The following is a 27,907-nucleotide window of genomic DNA, read 5'->3' as shown; positions in this document are numbered from 1 at the left end:
ACTGCACACTAGACAGCTACCCTAACTACTCGCCTGCTGTACCAGCATAGCTAAGAGAAAAAGCTACCTGGAATTTAAAGAGCAACGATTGTAGTCTGGAAATGCGGATATAGATATGGACGTTTCATGCCACCAAGCTTGCATCCCGCTTCTGGGCTGAAGACCTAAGGGTTCACACCAGAGAAACAGGATTGCACTTTAGTGACAAGCTTTAAATGTTTCTCCAGATTTGTATGTCTCTTTTTTGATACACATGCATACATCTTTACTTATCAGAGCACAACACACTCGGATGTGAACATTTTATTTTTGTTGTTCCTGACAATAAAACAAAAGTGGGCTTTTTTTTACTGGATCAATTCAATTGTTTCCGTAAGGAGCATCGACATGGACGTGTTGGCGAATTACAGTATTTTTCAAGAACTCCAGCTCGTGCATGACACCGGCTACTTCTCTGCGATGCCTTCCCTAGAAGAGAACTGGCAGCAGGTGAACAGTTTTACGTTACTTCGACCGTGTTCCTGTAATCACTGTTATAGTTAACCTGCGGACTCCAGCTAGACCCACACATGCTGGTCCTCAGACCAAAACAGCCTAAACTCTAGTAGAGGCGGAGCTCGTAGTCTTCGGCTGCAAAGGAGCGCACTTTTCTGCTTGAAATGTCTCGCAAGTTATGCTTACTTTTGAAGCATTTTTCCACACATCTTAGAACGGTTGTTATTGCTATGTTATGGTTATTGATAATTCGAAAACGAAAGAAGAAAGTAAATGTCGTAATTCGCATTCTTAGCGGGCAACTTGTGGTTTAAGAAATAAGTGGAAACTAACATGTAATTAAATCGTTTTCCTATAAGGAGAATAATTTTCCCCGTGTGCATGCGAAATGAGCTCATGGTGTTGTATTGATTGCCGAATGCAGAACGCACATCGATCTGCCAGTCCGTCCGTCCTGTTTTGCGTCAGTTTTAAAGAATTGAAAACCTGACCGCGTGCTGTACAAGTGATTAAGTCGGTAGCATTTTAATATTTGGTGTAATTTAGAAGTATAAATTGAGGACTTCACGAATAAGTGTGTGTTTTCAGCTCCTTTGTACGACGAGCAGTTAATAAATTACGCATCAACGCTGGGGTGGCAGGGAGGGGGGGCGGTGTGGTGGTGCAAGGATGTGTGTCAAGCGGCCATGAAAGTGTTCAAAATCGGAACTAAGCTGGACTGCACGCTTGCATTAATTACTGTTATGGCTCGCGTCATGTTTGGCACCTATAAAAATGAAACGCCTGTGCCCCATGCCACGTTGTGACAGGGCGCTTTCGCAGTGCACTCATTTACTGAAACGAAACGTTCCGCAGGGGGCTGGCAGACAAAGCGCGCACATGGTCAAACAGATTTTCACTCTTTATGTCCTCTGGCCAACATACTGTACCGTGCGTGGGCCCGTGTCAATTAAGGGATGATGATTTATCGTATGTGCCTTTATTATTAATATTTAATGGTGATGCTTGCTACTGTTAAGTCCTGGGAATAATTTAAAGGTCTGTGCAAAGGTCTGTCAGCTCCTCATCACAGCCGGGGGGAATGGGGTGTGCGTCTACAGTAGTTTCGATTCGTCGTCCAGAGAAGGATGAGCGCCACGCGACAGCCCTGCATCCCGCATAAACGCGACTTTGCGCACGTACCAGCTCATTGCTATTCCATGTGCTCGCGTGTTGGGAAGTGCGGCGGGGCAGTTATTTAACAGTGGTCTGCGAGGTCCCAGCACCGCCCCCCTCCCCCGCCGAGCGCACCCCAAGCCTGGCAGTAGCCTACGCTAATGGAAAGCTGGGTTCTGGCCGGCTGTATCCGGCCACTTTTCGCAATAATTGGCCCCTTACTGTCAGTAAGACAGCCGCACCACTGCCTAAAGCTCCATCCATCCTTCCTGACCCCCCACTCAACCATTCCCATCTCTGTCTTCTCAAATTGCATGGTATTTTATTTATTTATTTAATTTTGATATGTCATTATATAAAGTCATAGGCATTTGTGCTTTGAGCTTGGGTATTTGTGGATATTCTCTATTCTTCATTCTCCGAGTGTGTATGTGCATACACATGCGAGTGTCTACATATGCTTGAGTCGGTGTGTGTGTGCACATGTTAGTATGTGTGCACATGTGTGGCAGTGCATGTGTGCTTGTGTGTGTGTGTGTTTGTGGGTGGGGGTATTGTGTTTGTATCTGTATGCCTGTGTATCGTAAACCCATTAGCCACCCACATTGGCTAGGGGGCTTAACCCTCCCTGTTTGCCCAGCTGCCTACCTGCTGTTGTAGTGAAACAGACCTGCTCGATGGGTTTGCGCAGACAGCCACCAGTGGAATCAGTCAGGATTCAGGGCTCACTGAAGTGCCCCTCCCCCCTCCAGCCAGTGTGCCGTATCCTCCGTTTCGAAGCGTGGGGCTGGAGAGGTTGGTGGTGTGGTGGGGGGGGGGGGGGGGGGGTTTCTGAATGAGAGAGAAATGTCCAGTCGGGGGCACCGCATGCTGCTGCAGCCTGCTGTCTCACTCACTGTGTCTTTCAGTGTAACCACAGGGCAGGAGAGACCTGAGTGCAGCAATCACAGCAGACCTGAACACCACAATCAGAGCCCCCTCAGTGCGCGACAAACCTTAACACTACTCACACCTCCTGCAGTGTGGAAGAGACCTGAACACTATACTCACAGCATCCTTAGTGTGGGAGAAACCTGAACACTACTCACATCTCCCTCAGTGTGGAAGAGACCTGAACCTCTACTCACATCTCCTGACGGTGTGGAAGAGACCTGGACACTGTACTCACAGCTCCCTCAGTGCGAGAGAAACCTGAATACTGCTCATAGCTCCCTCAGTATGGAAGAGACTTGAACACTACTCACATCTCCCTCAGTGTAGAAGAGGCCTGAACACTGCCCTCACAGTTCTCTCAGTGTGGGAGAGACTGGATTTCTATAATCATAGCTCTCTCACTGCAAAGAAGTATAATAGTCCCCCCCTCAGGAAGTCTGAACACAGAGAGACACTGTGCATCTCAGGGCCAGCCCGTCTCTCTCCTGCAGCCTCAGTGGTCGTCTGATGGGCTCCGTCACCCTTCTTTGATGGGGTGAGCTGGTAATTGGGTCACTCTGTGCCTCAGTCTCCACTGTGTCTCGCCAGCCCATTCCTGCCCCGTCGGGCTGGTTTCCCGTAGTACTCCGTCACCGTTGTTGGTGTTTGTGTGTTTTTTTTTTTTTCTCCTTATTTTTGAGGCTTGAGGAAGCTGAAGCATCCTCTCTCGCTGATTTTCCTTCCGTCGTTTAAATTTAGATCACGGAGCGGCGTTAGGCTGCAGCCTGGGCCACTGCTGTGACAACCAGCACTAGGGACAGACAGACCAGGGAGGTTTTGGGAAGTTTGAGAAAGGACAAGGAGTACTCTGACTTCAAAGACCGTGGGAAAGGTTTAAGTGAACCCTAGCAATGCCCTCGTTAGGGGAAGTGGCTCATGGGTTGCCCACACGTTTCGCTGAATTAGATTGATGGCTGGCTGGTAATGCACGTGGTTTGGGTGCTGTCATGCTCAGTTTCATTTGTTGCTGTTGCTAATGACTCAGCCTGACCAACAGTGCAATATAGTCCCAAAGACTCAGGGTTGAGACTTGTATCCAATGTCAAAAGATGAAATAACACTGCTGATTCACTTACATTCCAGCCAGCTGTCTTTCTATGTCTCTCTCCTCTTTTCTCTAAACATACAGTACAGCAGCTGTGTGTGTGTATGTTTGTTCAAGTGGGGGAGGCATCAACGGCCAAGTGTAATGTGGTTTCGGTATTTGTCTGGTGATTTCTTGGTGACAGAATATCGTACAACATAATAAAAGCAGTAAAATCAAATAATTGATGAAACATCAACTGATTATAAGTTTCTCAATCGAAATTATAATACAATTCAGGACTAGATCCATATTAATACAGAGCTACACCCCCCATTAATGCAGGGACACAATCTCATTTATTCAAAACTACATCCCCATTAATGCAGTACTACACCCCTGCTAATACAAGACTGCACTCTGTTGTGCAGTATGACATATTCAGTGATATTAACACAGCACTAAACCCCAGGGTACAGTGCTGAACCCTGAGAGTGGCTGAGGGACCCATAGTGAACATCGGCGCATCTGATTGGTTGTTCTCCTGAAATAAGAGCACCTGAAGCGTGCTGCAGAGTCATTGTGTCTGCACAGCGTTCACAGCGCGCAGCACAGCGCTGCATTATATCCTCTTTAGCACACACTTATCCGGAGTCACTTATTAAACCAACAGTAGAAGTGCATACTAAGCCCGGCCCTTCAGAAAAGGATAACTGACATTCTCAGAGCTAAGAACTTCTTGAATTCTTAATAGACCAGAAATGTTGAGAGTAACCGTTCTGTCAGCGTAGTCGCGTGAAACAAGCACAGATCCCGCCGACCCGCGGCACGCCCTCTAGAGGCCATCTGATGAAGCGCAGGCTCGGTGCAAACTGTCCCAGAGTGAGTGACTGACTGACTGAGTGACCTGAATTTGGCACTTTCTGCTCCCGGCTGGATTACACATTGTGGAAAAAAACAGACAAGCGCATTCAACTATCCTTTCAGGATATAGGGCCTGTTTCACAGACACAGAACAGAGTTCTGTTTATGATTTCCATTCCAAATTGAATGTAGACTAGGAAACGGCTTGTGCGCGTGTGTGTCTGTGAAACTGGCCTGAAGAGCATTAAGTGAAGTACACAGATTGGCATAAGTGCTCTGTACAGCAAGTGCTGTTAGAGAGGGTCAGGGTTAAGAGAGCCTTTACTGTAGGTAAGAGGAGGGTGTTCAGTCCGTATTGGGAAGATGATGTCTCTCCTCTCTTGATTTCCTTGTGAAGTGCTCCTCCTGGTTCTGCTCCTTTTCGCTCTGCTCCTCCTCGCTCTCCTCCTTCCCGTTCTGCCCCTGCTCCGTGTGGCGCTGCACCCAGATGAAGGAGCCTCCTGTTACCGCGGGATACGGCGAGGCCGGTTATGTAATCACCAGTGGAGTGCGGCGGCCTGTACTTTCACGCACCATGGCGGGACTGTGACTCACCGCGGGAAAGTACCTGGGACCACGCGGAGGAGGAGGGGGGGGGGGAGAGGGGGAGGAAGAGTGAATGAATAAAAATCCCACAGAATTCCCAGATGAGGAAAAAGAAGGAGGGGTGGAGAGATAGTGAGGGAGAGACAAAGAGGAACAGAGAGATAAGAGAGAACAGGAACAGCAGACACAAATGCGGCTGTTAACATCGCCCGAGGGAAACAGTCTGACAATACGGGAAAATCATTTATATAATCCATGTGCATTGTGCACCCTTTCTCTTGATTTAAAATGATAAGAACGCCAAATATTAAGAATGTATTAATACATTGTATTAATCTTTGGCTTGATTTTGTAGGGATATAGGCCTGAGCAGGCTGTGAACCTTGCTATTTTGTAAAATGCGCTATAAAAAAGTCATTTTGACTTGATTTGACTTGACCTGATTCAATGAGTTAAGGGAATTGTATGGTCATATTTAAATGTACGACTGCAAGCTGTGGCAATATTTGAAGAGCCCTGGCATCTTGAATTTGAATGTAAATATTCAGAATGAGCTGAGAGAGAGAGAGAGAGAGAGAGAGAGAGAGAGAGAGAGAGAGAGAGAGAGAGAGAGAGAGAGAGAGAGAGAGAGAGAGAGAGAGAGAGAGAGAGAGAGAGAGAGAGAGAGAGAGAGAGAGAGAGAGAGAGAGAGAGAGAGATGCTGTTCATGGCAGAGTGGTGCTGTGGCCAGACTGAACAAAACCAGTCAAACCAGTTTCACCTTTACAGTGGCAACACTACAAGGTCTACAAGCAAGACCTTAATCTAGAGCCATCAAGTCAACAGTCTCTGCACACTGTAACAGATTGCAATGGTGGGGAAGGCGTTACTGAATCTAAAGTTTCTCAGAGCCAAAATGTATCACGACTTGGCTGTCAGTTTTTTTTTTCTCAGTATTTTCTAGTGTTACCAACACTTAATTGCTACATTGTGTAAGAGGAGAAGGGCATGAGCCACAGTAATAGAATGGCAGATTCCTGGAAACGGTGTATTGTCCAAACAAGTCACAAAAGACAGCTGTAATAAAAATGACATTGACAGCCAGTGTGGGAAGCCGGGCCGCGTCTGTCACACTCTGCCGATGTGAGCCATTATATTCTGTAAATTCACCGTGACTGTAGCAGCGAGGCAGAATGAGTCTGCTCCCGCACTGGTTCTGGGCTCAAAAGGGGATGTTTAAAATGATAATTGAACTTTAATGCATTTTTTATGAGTGCGTTTATATTATTTATCCCCGGAATCAGCAGATATGGGCTCCTGCTCTGAAGGCTGTGCGTGGCGTTGGCGCTGCAGTGCGGAGACGGGACTGGCTTGAACCCGGGGGCAGAAATGTGCTCTCTCGGGCGGGTTCACGGGGTGAGCCGTGGCCCGGGGGCTCTGGGGGGGGGGGGGGGGGGGGCAGGGGTCGGATGCTGGAGGCAGTCGGTGGAAGGGTCAGGGACCCTCCAGTGAAGAGCCTCATCTCCAGAAAGCTGGAGTGCACTGATTATCCCAGGCTCTGGAGCTGATGGGGAATTGGTGATGTCATGTATTTGCCCTCATGAGGTGGGGAGCTGATATCATCAGCCTCTTCTTCAGTGGCTTTGTGGAGAGGCAGAGGCGGTGCTTCTGATGGTCATGGTAGTATCAGGAATTTGCCTTTGGTTTTTCTCCATTTCCCCCTCTCTCCCTATCACCACCCCTCTCTCTGTGTTTCTCTCTCTCTCTTTCTTTATTTCTTTCTCTCTCTCCTGGTTGACTCTGATAGCTTTAGGCCCTGCTGTTTTCGAGACAGAGTCTGTACTGTTTAACCTGCAATAATAATTGAATCTCATAAATAAAAGATTGTGTGATTACAGTGCTCTTTATTCGGCGAGGAAGCGGCTTGCGTTAAAAACCTTCAGGATGGGGTCTCTCTGAGCAGGAAGTGAAGTATCTCTCTACAGAGAGGACTTATATGACTACCTCCCGGGCATTTGCTGAATTAAATGTCTCCTACTTTGGCTAAACCCTATTGAAATTCCCTCCCAATAAATGCCCCCAATAAACAAATTCAACACATCCTCGCCGCCTTAGGGAGAGTGTGTAAGAACTGGACACGATTAGCATACTGAGGCCCTTTTGCATTTCATAGAGCTACAGTTTCAAAGGCGAATGTTGACCTCCGAGTGTTTGAATGAAAGGTCAGAGAGATTGCTCTGCATTTTAAGAAGCTTTTTTATCTACCTGCTGGGTGGCACGCTGGTTCTGGTGGGAGAATGGTATGGTGGCAGTTGTTTTTTGGGGGATTTGTTTCTTTGTCATGAACAAACGCACTGGAACACACACACATAGAGACTCGTGCCAAGAGAGATGAAAAATATTTTTCTGTAATTCTAGAAGGGCCCACAGCCCCACTGGCAGCCTGTACAGTCCTGTACGTGGTCATGTACCGCAGCATAAAGGACGCTCAGAGGACACCAAACCACTCTCCAAATTGCTGTTAATAATGCATAAACAAAATATTATGGTACAAATTCTTTATATAGTTACTTATCAAGCTGACTTAGTGTTGTTGTTGTTTAAAATATTTTTAAAAATAATTATTATTAAAATAGTTTGGTATGTATATATGTTAAACAGTGTAGTCATTGATAGACTGGTGTTAAATGTTGGTAATGCATATGGTTTTTCAATACTATATTGGCCCTGCTAAAAAAAGCATCATTGACTTCGAAATCGAGGGAGAGAGAGTGAGAGAAAAGAGTACAGAGTGGTCTTAACCCTACTCAGGATACGGCTCAAATCTCCTCTTGTGCGTTTACCCTGGAGTCAAGTTTTCACCTTGGGTCCCGAGCCAAGCGCGTACATCACTTACATAGCTGTAAGCGTCAAGTGTGAGACAGCGACCGCGTCGGCATCGCAGGTAAATTACCACGTCGTCTGCGGGGTGACGGCGATCTTGACAAAATTTCAACCTGGCGGGAACCCTGAGTACCATCGTTACAAAGGCAGTGTCGCAGTGGGAGACAGATGTGTGTGGGCAGATAGGGCTGATGACCTCACGCCTCCTTCCCATTTTTACAGTTCTGACCTTCTTGTGAAAAAGAGGTGACTGCTTCACTTGCAAAGACCGCATGTCTTAAGGACTATATTAAGAGCAGAAATATTCCTTCCTCTTTGTTATTTTCGGTAGTTGGTGAGTGTTTGATGCTTCCTCATATTTATTTCTCCTTTCCTGAACCATGCAGACTGACTTGAGGCTGAGCTTGCGTAGGTATGAACCATGAGTTAGGTTGAGCTTGCATAGGTATGATCCATGAGTTAGGTTGAGCTTCCATAGGTATGAACTATGAGTTTGGTTGAGCTTGCATAGGTATGAACCATGAGTTAGGTTGAGCTTGCATAGGTATGAACTATGACTTAGGTTGAGCTTGCATAGGTATGAAATATGACTTAGGTTGAGCTTGCATTGGTATGAACTATGAGTTAGGTTGAGCTTGCATAGGTATGAACTATGACTTAGGTTGAGCTTGCATAGGTATGAACTATGAGTTAGGTTGAGCTTGCATAGGTATGAACTATGACTTAGGTTGAGCTTGCATAGGTATGAACTATGAGTTAGGTTGAGCTTGGATAGGTATGAACTATGAGTTAGGTTGAGCTTGCATACGTATGAACTATGAGTTAGGTTGAGCTTGCATTGGTATGAACGATGAGTTAGGTTGAGCTTGCATAGGTATGAACTATGAGTTAGGTTGAGCTTGCATAGGTATGAACTATGAGTTAGGTTGAGCTTGCATAGGTATGAACCATAACTTAGGTTGAGCTTGCATAGGTATGAATGATGAGTTAGGTTGAGCTTGCATAGGTATGAACGATGAGCTTGAGCCTGTCTAAGGCCTATGTGGTAGGTTTGAACCCTGTGGGACACAGCGGCAGATCTTCAGAACATGGGTATGATGTCCATGGCGATCAGTGCTGGGTGGAGTCAGATTGCGGGCATGACATAGTACCCATGGCAACCAGTGCTAGGCGGAGTCAAATCTGTCATTCAGGCAGGGAGCAGCTGATACAGTACCAGCAGCAGAGCTAAATGGGTCGAAGCTATTTTAATCAGAGATGCAGCCCCAATACCTGAGAGACGCACAGCATACTCACACGAACTGCCTGTATGTGTGTGTGTGTGTTAGGGTTGTGCGGTACAGAGCTCTCTCCGGGGACTGTGTTTGTAGCAGGTCCAGTAGAGCAGGCCTTGTGTTGCTGTGCATTATTTAGTGAGTGTTCGCTACAGGACAGAATACAGGAGTCACACACTCTCTGCTGGGGGTCTCTGTTTCTCTCAGGATCACCCTGCTGTCACTAAACAACACCTCTGCACTGCCTCTCAGCCATAACAAGCAATGCAAATCGCACCCTGCATGAGTGTCTGTGTGTTCATGTGTGTGTCTGTGTACTTCTGATAATGGGAAGTTGGGTAGCTGGGCAGGTGGGGGACAGCAGTGGACAAGGGACCTGTGGGACAGTATTCTCAACCTGACAGTCACTGTACCAGTGATTTTACAGGGCAGTCAGTCACTGTGCCAGTGATTATACAGGGCCAGTCAATCACTGTACCAGTGATTTTGCAGGGCAGTCAGTCACTGTGCCAGTGATTATACAGGGCAGTCAGTCACTGTGCCAGTGATTATACAGGGCCAGTCAGTCACTGTGCCAGTGATTATACAGGGCCAGTCACTGGGCCAGTGAAATAATGTATATTTGTAGTATGAATGAAGCAACGGGGCTGTAGCCAGGGTAAGAGGGCTGTAGCCATGGAAACAGAGCTGTAGCCAGGGTAATAGGGTTGGAGCCAGGGAAACAGAGCTGTAGCCAGGGTAATAGGGTTGGAGCCAGGGAAACAGAGCTGTAGCCAGGGTAATAGGGCTGTAGCCGTGGGAACGGGGCATTAGCCATGGGAACAAGGCTGTAGATGGGAACAGGGCTGTAGATGGGAACGGGGCTGTAGCCAGGGCAGCTGCAGTATGTGCGTTGCTGTCTCCTGTAGTATGTTCCACCGGCCAAGAGAGAAAGTGCCAAGTGGCAGAATCCCACATAGTTCTGTTGCCCCAGTTGGTTTGGTCTCTCCGCCGGCAGCATTTCACAGTCACAGATACACGTGTTGCATCCTGTACCAGGCAGCTAAAAAATGCTGGCCCCGCAAGCCCATCTCCACCACCTCCCAGCAACAGAGCAAGGAAGAGTTGAGGTGGTGAGAATTGGCCAGTGTGTTTACCAGCTGTAGCCTCCGTAATTACTGCTCGGGAGGATAATGGCCTGGGCGGGAGCGGCGATTAAAGAGTCTGTTTACGGGCGCTGGAGTGAGCGCGGAGGAGCGCAGCCGTCTCTATCGCCGGCAGCAGGACCGCCGGGCCTCCCCTATCTCTCCTGAGCGCGCGGCCCGTGGAGAGGGGGTGCAGTCATTAGGGATTTTAGCAGCTCCCTAATCCTCTCCCTCTGCTTTGTTGAAAAAGCTTTTGCACGTGAACGACCCTCACGCAGGGCCTGGATAAGTGTGTGTGTCTGTGTGTGTGTGTGTGTGTGTGTGTACGTGCAGATGCTGTGCAGACTGTGCCCTGCTAAAGAGACATACTTTATTTCCTCTTGCTTCCCCTGACCACTTCTCAGAATCCTGTGGGGGGGGGTTTGCTGTCATATCTGAGTGAGAGAACAGGGTCTGCCTTGAAGGTGTTGTAGTGCAGAAAAGTAAAGCCATTGTACTCCGATATATTATTAAATTATTATTAAATATTAAAAGATAAGTTACACAGCCTCAAGGGACAAAGCATAATCATTCTCTGGGGAACCAATCAGTTCACACTTTCTCTTTCTTTTCAGAAAAATTGTAAATCCTTGACTCCGGAGGACAAAAAGCAGAGATATTTCAGGTTCCAGGCATTCGTCAGTGTGTTGACACCCACATTTCCCTCCTTCTCACATCCTGTCTCTCTGCCTCTGTGATTTTCCTGTGCGATTTTGTCCTGCCGGGGGAGTGCGGAGCGTGTCTCCGTCACTCACGCTCAGGTCTGGAGGAGAGAGGCAGCGTCTGTAAGCCCCCAGGAGGGGTGCTGTGGAGAGGGGGTGTGGGGGGGTGGACAGAGAGGGCGAAAGGCTGTTTGTGACCAAGCACGGGGGTGTGGCTCTCTGGTGAGCTAGTGGTGTTGACTCACGGAGATTAGCCTTACACGCCCTGCGGAAAAAACAGCTCAATCTGTTTTTAAACAGCTGGTTGCTGGTTGACCAGTTCAGACCAGCTCCCTGCGTGACATGGTTTGACCAGCTCAAGTTATCTTTTCAAACAGCTGGTTGGCCCACTACCAGCACTAGCTGGTTGACCAGCTTATACCCAGCTAGACTAGTTTTGTGATCAGCTTGGCCATGCTGGTTGACCAGCCCATACCCAGCTAGACCATCTTATGTCCAGCTTGGCCAACTCTTAGTTGGATTTTACAGCCAGGCGTATTCTCCTGTGTTACATTCCCAGAAGCAAAATCCTATAAGGGGCCTTTAAGACTAATTCATACTCCTTTCAAAAAGTGTCGCTAAACAAAATGCGGGTGTTGCGTTTGGTATTCATACTCCAACGAAGACCTTTGGGAATGGTTCGGTTGTCTTGATAGTGAGGAGACGCCAAACTCCTGACCATTTGTTTACATCTGTAAACTGTCCAATCACACTGCATGAGAAAGTATGACAGTGTCCGAGACTCTCATGCAACACTTTTTTCAGTTGAAAATATGTCAATTTTGTCAAGTAACGCTCGTTAAAATGTTGTGTGATGTAGTGTACAGTGCATTATCGGCTTCATCTCCATGAATCAGTGTCTCTAGCTCAAACTGATTTCCAGTAGGAGATGCAGTTGAGATTTCTAGTAGTGCCAGACAGGATCTTTCGACTAAACCTCAGACTCTGCCTCTATCTGTGATTATCCCTTTTCAATCTCTCTCCATCTCTTCCCCCCCTTTCTCTCTCTCTCTCTCTCTCTCTCTCTGTGTTTCTCAGCGGGATACAGGGAGCGGAAAGTGTGATTGTCAGGTGGTGCTTATGGGGATTTGTCAGGGCCTCATTTTGTTTTGTGTTATATATCCACTGAAATATAGTTTTTTTATATATAATTTTTCTTTGTAACTTTTTTGGTGGGATATTTGTCAGGTGAAATGTCCCAAAGGTGTAGCAATTTATAATTCCTTCAGGGTTCTGGCAGTTGACATTTTAAAACAGAAAACAATAAAACAAGGATAACTAGCGTTTTGGAAAAGAGAGACTTTGTGAGGAATATAGAGGGGAGAGGGAGGTAATCTCACTGCTCACTATGAGAGAAGTCAGACTGGACCAGTGACTGCTCCTGAGCTTGAAATCGAGGAGGCGGTAAATATCCCCTGAAACGAATTGACCAATAAAACAGAAATAAAACTCTTTATTTGCACACATTTCAATCAATGTTATTAAAAATGGTTGATACATGTAGCTACTCTTTGTTTTCTGCACTCATACTGCGAGAATATTCATGGAAAAGCTGTACGCAAATTTAGTCATTTAAACAATCAAGCTCAGGATAGTTTTTATTGCAACACAGTAGATTTCTTTGTGTATGCAGTAAATACAATGTCGTCTCTATAAATTTAATTACATTGTGCAGACTTTGTAGCGACGAAGTGTCTGAAATTGAATCGATTAACCTCTCTAATATGGCGTGAAGAAAGAAGCTATGCGTTTACCTGCCAATTGATTCTTCCCATCATTGGCAAACTTGTTAATCAAGGAAAATGATTGAAAACAGGTCAAGACCAATAATTCGTTTAAGGGGATATTTTCTGCCTCCTGGATTTTGAGCCCAGGAGCCCGCGATTGAACAGGACACAGCTGGGGACTGACCCAACAGCGGGGCCCTTTTCCCTGATTTCCCTGATTTTCCTTACTCTCCCAAACAGAGGCTGTGGTCTGAGCCAGGTGTGCGGCTGCCAGGCATAAAGAAACAGGCTGGACGGGCCAGGGGTTAGGGGGGGGGGGGGGGTTTGTCATGACAGGCATGTAGAAGCAGGTTGAGGGTTTGTGAGGGGGTTGTCATTTACGTGACAGGCATCTGGACATAGGGTGGAGGGGACGTTGTATATGACTGACATTCCTGGATGCAGGACGGATCAGTTGAATGCTATTGTGTAGTGTTATGTAACGCATAATGCTATCACTCCAGTGCTCTCCCACTACCCTGCTCAGGGGCCTCTGTGCTTAGACCAGAGGCTCATTCCAAGTCACTCATTTTTCACCTCTTCTTTTCCTTGCTTCTCTCTCCACCCATCGGGGGAGGCAGGAAAAATAGCGAGAAAAGGAGGTGAAGATGAGGGAATCAAGAAAACACGAATTAGGCAAATGGAATACGCTTGCTCCTTCAGATGTTAGTTTTGAAGCCGCGTCAGTTACAGACATACAGTCCGCAGGTCGGTCATTTATACGTCATGCTTTCTTAAAAAAATACTTCTGCGAAGCAAGCACTGATGTTTTCTTGCTCAAGAAATCTTCGGGACCCTTCTTGCGCTGCACTTTTAGCTACTGGAAGGAACATTTAACGAATTGGAATTTCCTTATGGCGGACCTCGATCGATTTTCGGGTCAGGCGAGGAACAAGGAGAAAGGAGGGAAAGAATAAGCGATTGGAATGAGCTCTGTGTCTCAGGGACGAAGAGGGACGGTTTGATGATGATGACTGAAGGTCTCCTGGAAATCCTTTTGGCTGCTGGGTGCCTCCATCACAGACTTAAAGAGTCTCCTGTTGGTGGAGCTACCTCTCAGACAGAGACCATTAGTGAAGTAGTTTGTCTGACTGTGTGCCTCGAACGCAATAAATAAAAGTAAAAACGCTATGGAGGTCTGCAGCGCTGTGGATTTCAGTGTTTACTTCATTTTTTACCTTTTAATATGCGCAGGAGGATAGTTTTATTTGTTCCTCTCCTTCACGCTCGGCGTGTTGATTTGAGCCATGTTCATACCGTGTCCCCCTGAGCTCTCTAAAATAGCAGGCAAAGGCAAGCAGACCATTCTGCGTTTAAGAAACAATATCCCCTCGAACCTTAAGCAGCAGGAAAGTGATGCGCGGTTGCCTGACACGCGTGTCTTGGGAACTACCCGTTAGCATATAAAACGGCGTTTGTATCGGATGTCAAGAACAAAATAAAGGATCACAATTGACTTTTCAATACGGGAATCTTTCCATGGAAATGGAGGCTTGACGAGTCTTTGGTTTTTGCCGAGAACACAATTGCTTAGAGAGGAAGACATTTTGTTTTTTTGTTTTTGTTTTTTATTTGTTTTTTATCCAGTGTTGAAGTGCTGATATTTGTAGGAGTGCTCCAGTTGGGTTTGGGCTGCAGAGGACTAGGCCCACGGCCCAGAGCTCCTGTGTGGGCCTGTGGGGAGATTGATTCTGGCCAGCTCGAGCTGCGCTTTCTGCTCTCCACTCGTGGCACGCACCGGAAGCCTGGCAGGGCGTGCCAAATCGCCCCCGCCACGCCTCTTACACCGAGAGGCGCCCTATTAAATCACGGCATAATGAAAAGGCCAGATCTACCCTGTCTTTGTTAAGAGCGGGGTGTGTTTATTACTGTATTTATTTATGTTTATTACCTGGCTCTGTTCCATTGGCTGTGGCAGGGCCTGGGGGGAGGGGCATTGGACTGAGTGCTAATTGCTTGACTGCGGGAGAGGGGTGATGGGAAGGGGTTGTGAGTTGGGGGGGTATAAGTAGGTGGGGTTGGGCACTGGTGCACAGAGTAAAGAGGGAGAGGGGTGATGGGAAGGGGTTGTGAGTTGGGGGGTAATAAGTAGGTGGGGTTGGGCACGGGTGCACAGAGTAGGGAGGGAGAGGGGTGATGGGAAGGGGTTGTGAGTTGGGGGGGCATAAGTAGGTGGGGTTGGACACGGGTGGACAGAGTAAGGAGGGAGAGGGGCACTCACACAGCTGGAGAGTCTGAGAGAGGCACCCTGTCATAGGCTGTTTATTAAAATTTTAGCAGAGGGGGTGGGTGTCTGGGGAAGGGGGTGGCAGCATCTAATTAACCTTGATTCTGCACACAAAGAGCAGGCAGGTGGCATTTGGCTACGTGACATTGTTCCTGTGACTGCATCTGTACTCTGATATCTCTCTCTCTCTCTCTCTCTCTCTCTCTCTCTCTCTCTTTCAAGGACAGGAGTCTTACTTGTATAGGAGTGCCAATAAAAAGAAAAAATACAATTGTAATAAGCAGATTTATAGTCTATCTGTTAAGATCTCTTTTAAGATGGGTTTATCAGCGTCTCAGTACAGTCCAGCTGATTCTCGCTGCTGTTGTCCACCCTATGGAAATGACTGAATTTTGTCGGAGGGATAAATTAAGAGTAATGTGCTAATTAAGTGGCTGATGATGGGTTCCATCATTTGAACGTCCTGTTAATCTTACCTCTGACGTGGTGTGGGTTACGACCCTGTGAATGTACTTTGGTTTCATCAAAAGACACGCACACACACACACACACAGACACAGGCACACAAACACACGCTCCCCCCCCGAATTAGCTGAATAAAGAGTGCCTCTTCAGCCAGTCATTCGAGTGGTTAATCACTCCTCAGCTCAAGCTGGGCAAAAGCGAAAGACAGAGACAAAAGATAAAAAGCAAACAATATGAACCTTGAAATGGGGGAAGCCATTAAACGAATTTACAGAGGTGTGCGGGAGGGTGGAGCCGCATCATTAGCCTAGATAATTTGCCGAATCTATTATCTGAAATCATCAAGACTTAACCGACTGGGATAAGAGAGATAGCTGGCCTTCCCTGCCATCTTAGCCCAGCCGGTGTGCATCAGCAGCGCATGTGTGCTGCCTTTCTCACCAAGCTTTAGTCTCTCGTTTATCTCGCAGGGCCCATTTGACGGCTGCTTTTTGCTGAGCTGTCTGTCGCAGGTTCAGTTCACAGGATATGACACATGAGTAGGCCTCTAATGCGACCTCTTGGATCATCTCCAGGGAAATTGTAGGGGACCGGGTCGCGCTTTGACCCATTTTTGAACTGAATTCATTGCATAGTTCCTGTGAGTGCAAGCAGTGGGAAAACTCCTGACCTCAGTCTCTGAGGTTCCCTAATTTAGTCTTCCTCTTTGACCTTTTGACCTTTCTCAGTCTCTCTCTCTCTCACACACTCTCACTCACTCTCTCAAGGACAGGAGACACTTAGTGTTGCTTGTAAGTTATACCTATATGGATTTTCTTTGTTGTGCTTCAATGACGTTGCAGTACATGCTAGCCAACTAACATTTCCTAGAGTCCCGTAGACACTCCTCGAGGGCCCGTGTACAAATGTCAGATTTGCTTGTTTGTGTATTGTTCTTTAATTCAGCGGCGTTTATTCACAACAGCCGCCTCCAGAGAGCTTTTTTTGATTTACGGTCACATGCAAATGCGCTTTCTCTGTGGTAGGGAAGAGTAAAACAGAGAAGCATTATTTTAAAAATGAAAAGCAGAGCGTTATCGTGGAGCGACAGATGGCGGGTTAAGTGCCTGCTACTTATTTTCCTGGGAATAAGGAGTTGGGCGCGAGCTGGAGAGGCAGTCTGTCATGTTAAAAGTCCTGATAACTGAAATATGGCAGCTTTATTTTATGCTGATGAAGTGGATAACAGGCCCTGACGGTTCTGTTGGGTTCTGTCCTGGCTGCACGCGGCAGCTTGTAATGAGCCGGAGCAATGGCGCCGGGATCTGAAGAGACGAATGTTATCGGGACCGCGTAGAAACTGCTGAGGAGTCGTTTTGTGGGCCGTGTTAAGGTTTTTATGGCCAAGCATTCCTCACATTACGCCCTAACGCTTCCCATACACAAGAAAAAGAGCGTTTCAGACATTTTCTATAGTGACAGCAAGTTTTTCTTTCTTTTTTTTAAAGAACAGCTTATTTATTTTGTGGGACGTATGGTGATTTAGGGGTTGGGGGACCACCGGAAATGAAATCCTGGCCACGGATGCGCGAGTGAAAACGGGCGGGTCCGGAGCTGATCTAGAACAGCCGGGGTGATGAATCTCTCTGATCTCCTCCATCTCCCAGGGCCTGGTGGAGCACACATCGCTCCCGGTCGCCGGGCTCAGGTCGCCGGGCTCAGTCAGGTCGCCGGGCTCCGTCAGGTGGCCGGGCTCAGTCAGGTCCCCGGGCTCAGTCAGGTGGCCAGGCTCAGTCAGGTCGCCGGGCTCAGTCAGGTCACTGGGCTCAGTCAGGTCGCCGGGCTCAGTCAGGTCGCCGGGCTCAGTCAGGTCGCCGGGCTCAGTCAGGTCGCCGGGCTCAGTCAGGTCGCCGGGCTCAGTCAGGTCGCCGGGCTCAGTTCCCCGGGCTCAGGTCCTGCACATACGGACAGTACAGGCAGGGCCTGGGTTTGGACAGCTACTGAAACCGGGGTTTGAGAGAGAGAGGGTTAATGGGTCAATGAGCAATCTGTAATAAATGGTCTTAATCCTTTATTTTCAGCTTTAAAAAATACAAAGCTTACAAAGCTCAAAAAATGATACAGCTCAAAAAATGTATCAAATATACCAACATATACAGGTATATCAGATTGTGTTAGCTAGTATTGGCAGTTTTTGGCCAGTAAAAAGGTCTGGGAAATTCAAAGAATTAAATGGAAATTGAGATCTAGGCTACAGCATAAATGATGCCTCTTAATATGCATTTCACTGAAAAGCACAGCAGCAAATCATTGTTATCCCCCAAAAATCATTGTATGAAAGAGCGATTTATGATTTATCGCATCAAAACACCAATGCGAAGCCGCCTGCCAGAGAAGGTTATGTGGCTAATGCAAATTTCAGGCGGCTATAAAACTTACGAGACATTCAATTTCCAGTCAGCAGCTGCCCACTTTCATGCCGTGAAGTATCGCCGCAAATGAAATGCTCAGCCTAAATATGTCGATGCTTGGCCATCATAGCCGTAATGTTATTTTCTGCTTGTTATAAATAGGCCATTTTTACCCTTGTCAAAACTTGATAAACTTGAATGGGCCTAAAGACGAGCTTGATATGATCGGCAAATAGTTGTTTTATTGCCTTGTCGTTAAATGAATCGTTCCGCGCTGCAGGCTAAAGTCAATTAATGTGTCATCAACAATCAAAATAAGCTGTGTTATGGTATTTGTCGAGGTGAATAGTGGAAATTGCTTTTATTAGCCTAAGAATGTTTTTGTGCTCAGTAAGAAAGAGCCATTTCCCTGGATGAGTAGGTGGCTTTCTCTCTGTTTCCCTGGATGAGTAGGGGGTTTTCTATCTGTTTCCCAGGATGAGTAGGGGGCTTTCCCTCTATTTCCCAGGATGAGTAGGGGGCTTTCTGTCTGTTTCCCTGGATGAGTTGGGAGCATTCTCTCTGTTTCCCTGGATGATTTGGGAGCGTTCTCTCTGTTTCCCTGGATGAGTAGGGAGCATTCTCTCTGTTTCCCTGGATGAGTAGGGGCTCTCTCTCTGCAGTGGGGGGCTGACGTGCTTCTCCCTGCTTCCCGCAGACCTGCCTGGAGCTGGAGAGGTACCTGCAGACGGAGCCCAGGTGCTTCTCTGACTTCCTGGAGGAGGAGCTGGACTCCCTGCTTGCGCCCGCCTTCCTGCACACCGAGAGCGAGGAGGACGAGCTGCCCGACCCCCTGCTGCCCCGCCTCCCCGACCTGCCCGCCTCCGCCCTCCCCCCCTTACTCGCCGCCTCCGCCGCCAAGCCCCGCCCCGCCGCCGCCAAGCCCCGCCCCTCCGCCGCCAAGACCCACGAGCCCGGCACCAACGCGGCCCAGCTCAGCGCGGCCGTCACCTGCCTGACCCCACCCTCCTCCCCGGAGCTGGGCCGTCACCTGGTGAAGCCGCCCCTGGCCTCCCTCACCGCTGGGACGCTCACGCTCAAACTGGTGGCCAGGAAGGCGGGAGGGCTGGCCGCCGCGCACGCGCTGCCCTCGCTGACCTGCAGGGGGCAGCAGAGCGACGGCGAGCTGGGCGGGGGAGACGTACCGGAGAACAAGAAGAGGGTCCATCGCTGTCAGTTTAATGGCTGCAGGAAGGTCTACACCAAGAGCTCGCACCTGAAGGCACACCAGCGGACACACACGGGTAAGGCGCGCTGCAAGGCCTGGGCTGTCTTGGGTTTCAGTCTTCGATTGAATACTGCTCTACAAAGGATGTACTATACAGTGGTCCTTTTACATTTTAGCATTTTGTGTTCCTCTTAACTCAGTGAGTGGAGGGATATTCCATTAAGTATCAACAATACTCGCTTTTAGAATATGGGATTTGTCATTATGTCTTGAAAATGCTTTGCGAAGGCAATCCTGTTTATTAACATGCCTGTAAAGCTCCTTTGAATTTCATTAAGTGGAATATGCAGGCCTACTATGGAAATGAACAATATCAAACCTGACAAAAACCCCCAAATCCTTTTGAGTCCTGGCAGACAGTGCAGACTAAGGCCTGTCCTCTATGGATGGGGCTCATAATTCCCTCTCCCTTCACTGCGACCTCAGCTCAAAACCACTGAGGCTGCCATTGAAAAAATGCCTTTTGAAGAGAATATTTATTTGATGATTGATAGCATGAATTGAATGGATGTCTGTTTTGTAAATGTGGAAATGTGCCATTTTTCTTTAACCATTAAAAGAAGGCTCACATCCAAAACTATTACAATACAACAATAATGTTCGAAAAAAACCTTCTATAGATACAAGCAATATCTGCAACACACATAATGTATAATAAATGTATGATAAGCATACGGTCAGGTATACGTATGTGGTGTGCTGAAACGGAGGTATTACTGTAAGTCCATAGTTAAAGATGAATAACTTGAATTACTCATGAAGGGCTCCAGTGCTATACCCGCAATCGGAGTGGTAATGGAGCATCATGGTGATTCTCAGGCTTCCATCGTACCCTTGAGCCAGGTAGCTATGGTAACCGCAGATTTCTCCAGCATGTATCCAGGTGTTGGAATGAATTGTGTGTGAAATAAATGCTATCTGTGATAAGTGGCTCAGGACAAGGGCGTCCGCAGAGTTAATCTAGTCAGCAATAGTGTGGGTCAAGATCAGGTAATCCCAGAAGACTCCCAGTGTGGAGAGTGTGGGGGCCTGTGTCAGCGGTGACTAAGTCTTCCTCTGTGTTGCGGTTCTGATCCAGAAGAGCGATACCGCTTTACTTGACTCTATGACCCTCCGGTGCTGGCTGGTTCTGGCTGTTTGTTGACTCACTGGTTTTACTGTAAGCTGTAATTTTGGTGTTACCCTGGAGCCGTGAGCTCCCCCCCCTCTGGGTCATTATGCGATGAGCTCAGCGATGTGACTGGCTTGGTCCGTGTGTTTGGATCCGATGTCCATACGTCACTGACGCCGTAAGATTAAGAGTAGTGGAAAATTCAAGTGCCCTGCATTGAAGATGACGTGGCTCTGCCTGGCTTTGTAAATGCCGTTTTGTCACAGATAATATTGTATTGGCGGGGGCACTATATTCTGTGCCTGTCTGTGTCACATACAGGGAAAACCTCAGGGAGTATGACATAATGCGATGTCAGTTTTTATCCGATAACTGACCTCAGAATGATTTCTGCTTCCAGTCGACTGAGGGAGTGTGAGTGGCTCATTTCCAGCACGGATAAAGCAGGTGGTGGGGGGTGGGTGTTGGGGGAGGGGTGAGGCAGCCCACATCAGCAGCAGGAAGAGGCTGATATTTGGCTGATTACACGCTGCTCCTGGTAACAGTCTCTGGTGCTGCTCTGTCTTCCCATTCCCCCGCCCCCCCCCCTCCCTCCCCCTGCCCAAAAGCAGAGTATAAACAGCCTAACAGACTACATTGATTTTGGTTGGCAAGCAACAGCATCACACTTATGCTATGCAAGCTCTAATTGGCTGGTGGTTGCACTACTGTCACCTCTCTCGCTATCTCTCTCTGTCTCTCTTTCTTCCTCTCGCACACGCACACACACTCACACACACACACACACATACTGGTTGCTAGGCGATCAGACCATGCATTCGTGCCTGGCCAAAATCATAATGTCCATGGCTGCCGTTCTGTCTTCCTCGGGCGGCCAGGTCTGCCTCTCTCCTGTTGGGCCTTGAAGACGGGCCAGGGGTGGGCGTAGAGCTCTGTTAGCCTGAGCCCAGCTCTGATTGGCCGCCGGTCACATGATTAGGGAGAAAGAGGCCCATAGGGTGCGCAGGTCAGGCCTCCATTGCAGTGACTGCGCAGCTGAGCATGCTAATCAGTGCTCTCCTCTGGTGATGCTGAAGGAGGAATTCATATAAACAGATTTCTGTGGACGTTACCAAGACAATCAGCCAATTATTCCGAATATATACACGGCAAAAAGCCTGTCTTAACAAGTGTTTTATTCTTCTAATGAGACTTAAAATCTTATTTCTCTGAAGTAGAAAATAATTAGCTTGTTTAAGTTACTATTTGCTTAACAAATTTTCTTACCCCTCGGCAAATCTTGAAACGAGTAGAGCTGTTTCTCTTCATGGGTAATGTCGTTTGCCTTTTTTTAGCAGAAGAGCAATAGAAATAAGAGAAAGATGAAAATACTTGTTGAGACTGACTTATTGTCTGGTTTTTGCGGCGTAGATGATTTCAAATAGTTAGAAACAGTAAAAAATCTTTACACGGAGTCATTTGTTTTCCCAGTGAACCTGCGCAGCAGCAGAAACATTATTCCGTGGCAGCCCTGTTAAGCGCGGCTCCACATTGCCGCTGCAGCTCATTTCTCCAGCCCGGGTTTGCCGTGTGGCGTTTCGGTGGCCAGGTTTACTCCCCTGTAATGAGGCCTCGGTCATTAGTGAGATGGGTGGCATGGCAGCGAGGCAGCTGTCCCACTGTAAATACGGGAGGGCTGCTCATTAAGGCGCATTACCTCCCGAGTTATCACAATGCCAGATCCGGGCGCTACGCACAGACTCCGCGCTGGGCACGCTCCTGCATGCCACATGCGCACGCACGCAAGCGTACTCGCACTCACACGCTCCTGCTTGCCACGCACGCACGCACACACGCACACGCTTACTTGCACTCACACGCTCTTGCATGCCACATACACACACACACACACACACACACACACATACACGCACACACACACATACTCGCACACACACATGCACACAAACGCACACATACACACGAACGCACACACATGCCAAACACACGCATTATGCACACACATACCCACCCACCCATAGTGTTTGTGAGAGGACTGTGATTGGTGGATTTGGGTATGACTGTGAGTGGGTGTGTCTCTCCCCAGGTGAGAAGCCCTATAAGTGTTCGTGGGAGGGCTGTGATTGGTGGATTTGGGTATGACTGTGAGTGGGTGTGTCTCTCCCCAGGTGAGAAGCCCTATAAGTGCTCGTGAGAGGGCTGTGATTGGTGGATTTGGGTATGACTGTGAGTGGGTGTGTCTCTCCCCAGGTGAGAAGCCCTATAAGTGTTCGTGGGAGGGCTGTGAGTGGCGTTTCGCTCGGAGTGACGAGCTGACCAGACACTACCGCAAACACACTGGAGCCAAGCCCTTCAAGTGTAACCACTGCGACAGGTAACCCCCGCGCACGTGCGCGCACACACACACTCTGACAACACACACCCCCTGCCCCCACCCCGAGCTAGAAAAACTGATGTGTGCATGTGTGGATGTGTACGCTCGGATAGACAAATTGTCACACCTTTCTTGTAGGCAATTATCATTCATTTGTGAAATATTTTAAAAATTGTAAGTATGTAATCAGATTGAAAGGTACTGGGGATACAGGTAGAGTTGAGGACTACGGTGTGATAAAGAGAGCAGATCTAGCCATCCTGAACCATCCTTGGAGAGAGAGAGAGAGAGAATGAGAGAGAGTGAGGTTGAGAGAGAGAGAGAGCAAGAGAGGCTAATTCATTCACAAGCAGACTGAAACATCAGTCTGGTTTCCTTTGCTCTTCAAAGAAACTGGGAGGATGTATTTTTAAGAGAACAGAGGGAAAGGGAGAGAGAGAAAAGGGGTTAAGCGGTGAAAGAGTGGGCGAGAGTCAGAGGAATGAGAGAGAAAGGGAAGGGGGAGGCGGATGGCACACCGGGGGGAGGTTAGATTTTCGGAGGTAGCTCCTGTCATTTCCTGCATACATTGTTTCACTCAGTGATATTACAGCGCATTCACTGGAAGCTTTTTCACTACGACCAATTAATAATGCATATAGCCTGAGGCAAAAAGAACAATCACAAAGCCTTCCTCATTTTATTTCTCTGCGTTTTGTTTTCTTTGGACAAACCCATTACAATTATGATTCATTTGGTTCTGCATATTATTGTCCTAAAGGGCCATCAAAATAAAATATGCACAGTATTTGAATTGCAGATATTTTCTGTAATTTTTCATTCAGTAATATTGATTTGCAGCTCATGTTTTTCTGGAAAAACAAGTCATTTTTGTCTTCAGGGCTATGCGCACACCTGACTGGTTGTCAACAGTGGCCTACATCCGAACAAATGTTGTTCATTTCGAGACTGAATGTTGTTTGTTTTCACCACTGTGTGATTGTGTCCATCTGTAAGGCTGGGTCCCTGTTTCACTCCATGTGAGATAGACACACATGCTGATTTCCCAGAATGCCAATTTTTCTGGAAATTCTGATTATTACTCCTGTTACATTTCACTGTGACATCCAGTATCTATTTTTAATGTTGCTATCTATATATCTATCTCACTTCTCCTCTCTCTCTCGTTCTCTACCTACCTGTCTCTTTATCTCTCTCTCCCTATTGCAGGTGTTTCTCCCGGTCGGATCATTTGGCCCTGCACATGAAGAGACACATATGAGATGGAGAGCGAGAGTGAGGGAGGGAGAGAGAGGGAAGGAGCGAGAGAGAGACAGAGAGGAGAGATGAAGCGATGGCGCGGGTAGTGGGGACACATCCGTGTCCAGTTGGAGACCGGGATTTCGCCCTGATCCCGGCAGCGTTGTGCGCTGATTGGACGGTCACCACCCCTTGTGTGCTGATTGGACGGTCACCAGCCGTTTTTTGTGCTGATTGGACGGTCACCACCCGTTTTGTGCTGATTGGACACACCCCCCCCCCCCCCTCCCCAGCTGCCATGGAGGGGAGAAGGCGAGGCAGAACTTATCATTTTTGGCTTAATAAATCTAAGACTTGTGCAGATTTTCTGTACAATCCCTCAGTAACGCGCCATGCTGTATACATAAGCAGATGTATGCCTTATCTGGCTAATGTGTGGGAGTTTGGCACAGCTTAATAATTCTGCTGTCCCTGTCAGACCCGAGGGGACTTTTTCTTTTTCCCAGAACTTGTGTGAGACTCTGGGAAGGACCACACTCACATACCAGTGGGGTTAACCGCAGTATTCCCTGTATCTCTTGGTGTGAACTACTCCCTTTGTTTCTTTTCTTGAAGGTTGTATCACAATTTGTACGCTGTTAGTGATGTCGACCGTGGAAAAACAAACTGGCAGCACAACCAAACTACCAGGAGAACAGACCACTCAAAGCTGGCGCCTCCCGCCCCCTTGACCTCTGACCTTTCACCCCTACCCCAGTGCCCCGGACGCTGTTGAGATACGCGCTTCGCCAGGGCAACGCTCTCCCCTCTCTCATTTATCCTCTTAAAAAAAAAAAAAAAATTCTGTCTGTTTTTGCTTTTTTCTGAACAGAAGTCTTAACACTCACCGAACATGTCTGTTATGCACATGAGTGGGTGAGTGAGGACGCACACGTTAAATGTTTGCACAAGTGAAACCTTGGTAGCTGCTATCGAGCTCTGACAGAGAAGGAGATGGAGAAAATATGACCAAAATGGGATGTAAAGGCATCGTGGACTTCTGGACTGAGATGAAAAGAACAGTCTTCTGTTTCTCATTTTCTGGGTCTGTTTTTGGACGGAGCGATCCAGTACATACTGAACCCTGAGTAAAAGCCTGCCGGCTCTTTCCTGAACAAGGCCCAGGAATCCTCAAATGCTCTTTGGAGCCACCGTGACCCTCCCCCCTGCTCACACAGCCAATGGGAGGGCCTCACCCTGTGAGACGGTTGGGCGGGACTTCCCGGCCATCCGGTCCTGATGAACCCTGTCCTGGTTCATAGCTGTCATCCGCACTGACTTTCTCAATGTCGTCTGTGCTCCTTCCATACAGGAAAAAACTGAGAAATGAGAAATGGTAAAAAAAAGCAAAAAAAAAAAAAAAAGAAGAAAAAAAAGAAAAAAAGAAATACGTATGCACAGATACTTACACAAACACACACACACAAACACACATGCATGAATGTACACTCATACACACACACATACACACACACACACACACTTCTGTAAAGTAAGACACTTGGGAAAAGAACGATCATGAAACAAACACCATTTAGAAGAAGACGCTGCTTTGCAGAGTCGCTCATGACTTATTTCTTCTGCTCCACAATTTTCACTTTTTGATCTTAGCAACTGCTGTTTATTTTTAGTTTTTTTTTTTTACAAATGGTTCAAACCACTGGGAGTGAGACTTGACAAAAAAACTAAACAGCAGATCAAAACACCTAGTCAGGGCCACACAATCAGGAAGCTCCCTAAAAACACTTGCATTCTGCACTCCTCACCGTTAGAGTTTGACTCTGACAAACGATCACAGGCACGACCTGATTCAAAATGGCTGAACTGTCAGCTCAGACTGGGGGAGGGTGGGGCCACGTGGTAAATGGGAGGGGCCTGAAATTCAGTCACACCTGAAGAACTGCCCTCCAAGCTAAGGGTGTTTGCATCTGCTTTGTCTCCCCTACAGATAGCCTGGACTATTTCAACTCCCTAAAGACATATGGCTGAGTTTGAACTTTCTTGTTTCACATTTCTTTCTTTTTTTGCCCATGTAATTGTTCTCTATAGTGTGGAAAAATAACTTTTCTTCAGGATAATGGTTTTTTTTTTATTCAGCTGTTTACGTACAATCCAGTGAAGTCTCGCACTTACAGTGAGAGGTGGCGTGTGTGTGCGCGCGCGTGTGTGTATATCAGTGTCAGTGTCCGTGTGTGTATCTATGCGTGTGCCCCAGCTGACATGTAGTGACCACGGCGTCTGTGTGTTGCAGTAACGTTGCAGAAACATTATGCCGTGGTTACGTGTGGGAGAACGGCTCAGGGAGGGTCACGTGGGAAGGGGTCCCGCTGAGCTTGTGATGGGGATAGACTGCGTGTGGTTTATGTGTAACTTGCATTGTTTGCGTGCTGATGGACACTCTGCTTATTGGGAACAATCAGACCGCTTTATCAATTAGTCTCGACGCTTCATTCATTTTCATCGCTCGCTTTGCTCCGTCTAATCCATCATGCCTTCTGGCAGCAGAGACAGGGCATGTCTCATGCCCTATTGGCTGTTTCACCTCCGTCTCCGTGGGTACAGGTGTCGCCGTGCCGACGGGCGGAGAGGGCTCAGGGCGGGAATCACATCCTTCTCATCTCACTCCTTCATCCGTTCTCTGCCCCCTTCCTGCCTGGTCTTTCGCCTCACCCTCCCTGTCCTGAAAATCTGTTTAACTTGTCTCTTCCAAGCCCCACTACCCCCCGGGGTCAAGAATTTACAGTGGTGACCCTTTGACCTGGTTTTGGTCTGCCTGTCAATCCAGTACATGGCATGTCTGTTGTTTTTACAGACTAAAGTAGGCAGTATACGCCAAACGATGCTGCAGACATGTTGCCAAACAATTTTGTCAGTATACTCAATACAAACTCCCATGTTCTTTTGTTTTATGCTTCTTCACGCCACTGTGGGGGTTCACAGACTTTTCCAAGTTGCTTTGCACGACTGAAGATCATTGACACCCATGTGCGTGCCAGGAATTTGAGCACATTTTACTGTCTTTAAAGTCTCTGCGTGATCGATCAACTCGTTCAAAAAGTATTAATCTCAAACGTATTTCAGTCATGACCACAACAGGAAGTCGTATCCTATCTGATAGGTTCGCTATGATTTTAAATCGACTAAAGTTTGAGCTAATTTCTTAGCCAAACTTAAGGATAAATCATTTGGACAGAGCAGGAGCCAAATATATGATGGGGAAACTATCCATAGAAGATGAGGAAGCTAGCCACGCTTGGTAGCTAGCTACCTACAGAGCATCACTTGTTTGTTTAGCTACATACCTAGCATTACTTACGGGAAAATGAATTTTAACTGTGCCCCTGGTCGTTCAACCGTGACACAGCCGACCAATATTTGCGTGGACCAATTGCAGACAGGGGGAGGTCTGCGAACTTGTGGACTGTTTGCCAACTGCTTGCGCACAGTTTGCGCAGGGGGCTTGCACAGGCCACACCGTTCTCTACAAACTCAAAATAACATCTTTTTTTTGTTTCCAATAAAAGTTTGGTTTGGTTTGGTTTGGTTTTGAGTATACTGGCACCTTTAAAAAGTCTGTTTGATTTGGAGAGAACCCAACGGTGACTCAACCTCCCACAATCCAACTCCACCCCTCCATCTCTCACACCCCACCCACTGCTTTTCCCATCGTTCTCACCTTTCACTTCTTTTCTTTTGTTAGTTTTCTGTTTTTATATTTGTTTATTTGCTGTAAAAAGTGTTTAAAATATTATTTGTATTATATGATGTTAGTACAGTAATGTTCTTTATTAAGGAAAAAGAAAAAATTTATTTTTGTTACTGGTCTGTTTCATAATTCTTTTTTAAATTGGTATTGTAAGATATCTATGCAAGAGCTGTTCAGTGGAGCATTTTTATTTAAGAATGTAATATGTGTAATAAATGGTAGAACCTG

General features: G+C 47.3%; 1 protein-coding gene across 1 annotated transcript; it reads left to right on the top strand.

The window, feature by feature from the left end:
- The first annotated feature begins 21 nt into the window (after window positions 1-21).
- Window positions 22-27,907, top strand: LOC133117099 (Krueppel-like factor 7). The gene is made up of 4 exons (XM_061227225.1): window positions 22-489; window positions 18,641-19,226; window positions 22,572-22,695; window positions 23,905-27,907. Exons 1-4 carry the CDS (start codon window positions 388-390, stop codon window positions 23,954-23,956), a joined length of 864 nt encoding a protein of 287 aa, XP_061083209.1. The 5' UTR covers window positions 22-387; the 3' UTR covers window positions 23,957-27,907.

Source organism: Conger conger, chromosome 17, assembly GCF_963514075.1.
Source record: "Conger conger chromosome 17, fConCon1.1, whole genome shotgun sequence".
NCBI lineage: Eukaryota > Metazoa > Chordata > Actinopteri > Anguilliformes > Congridae > Conger > Conger conger.
Note: the sequence above shows the minus strand (reverse complement) of the source record. Positions and strands in the feature narration are given on the sequence as shown.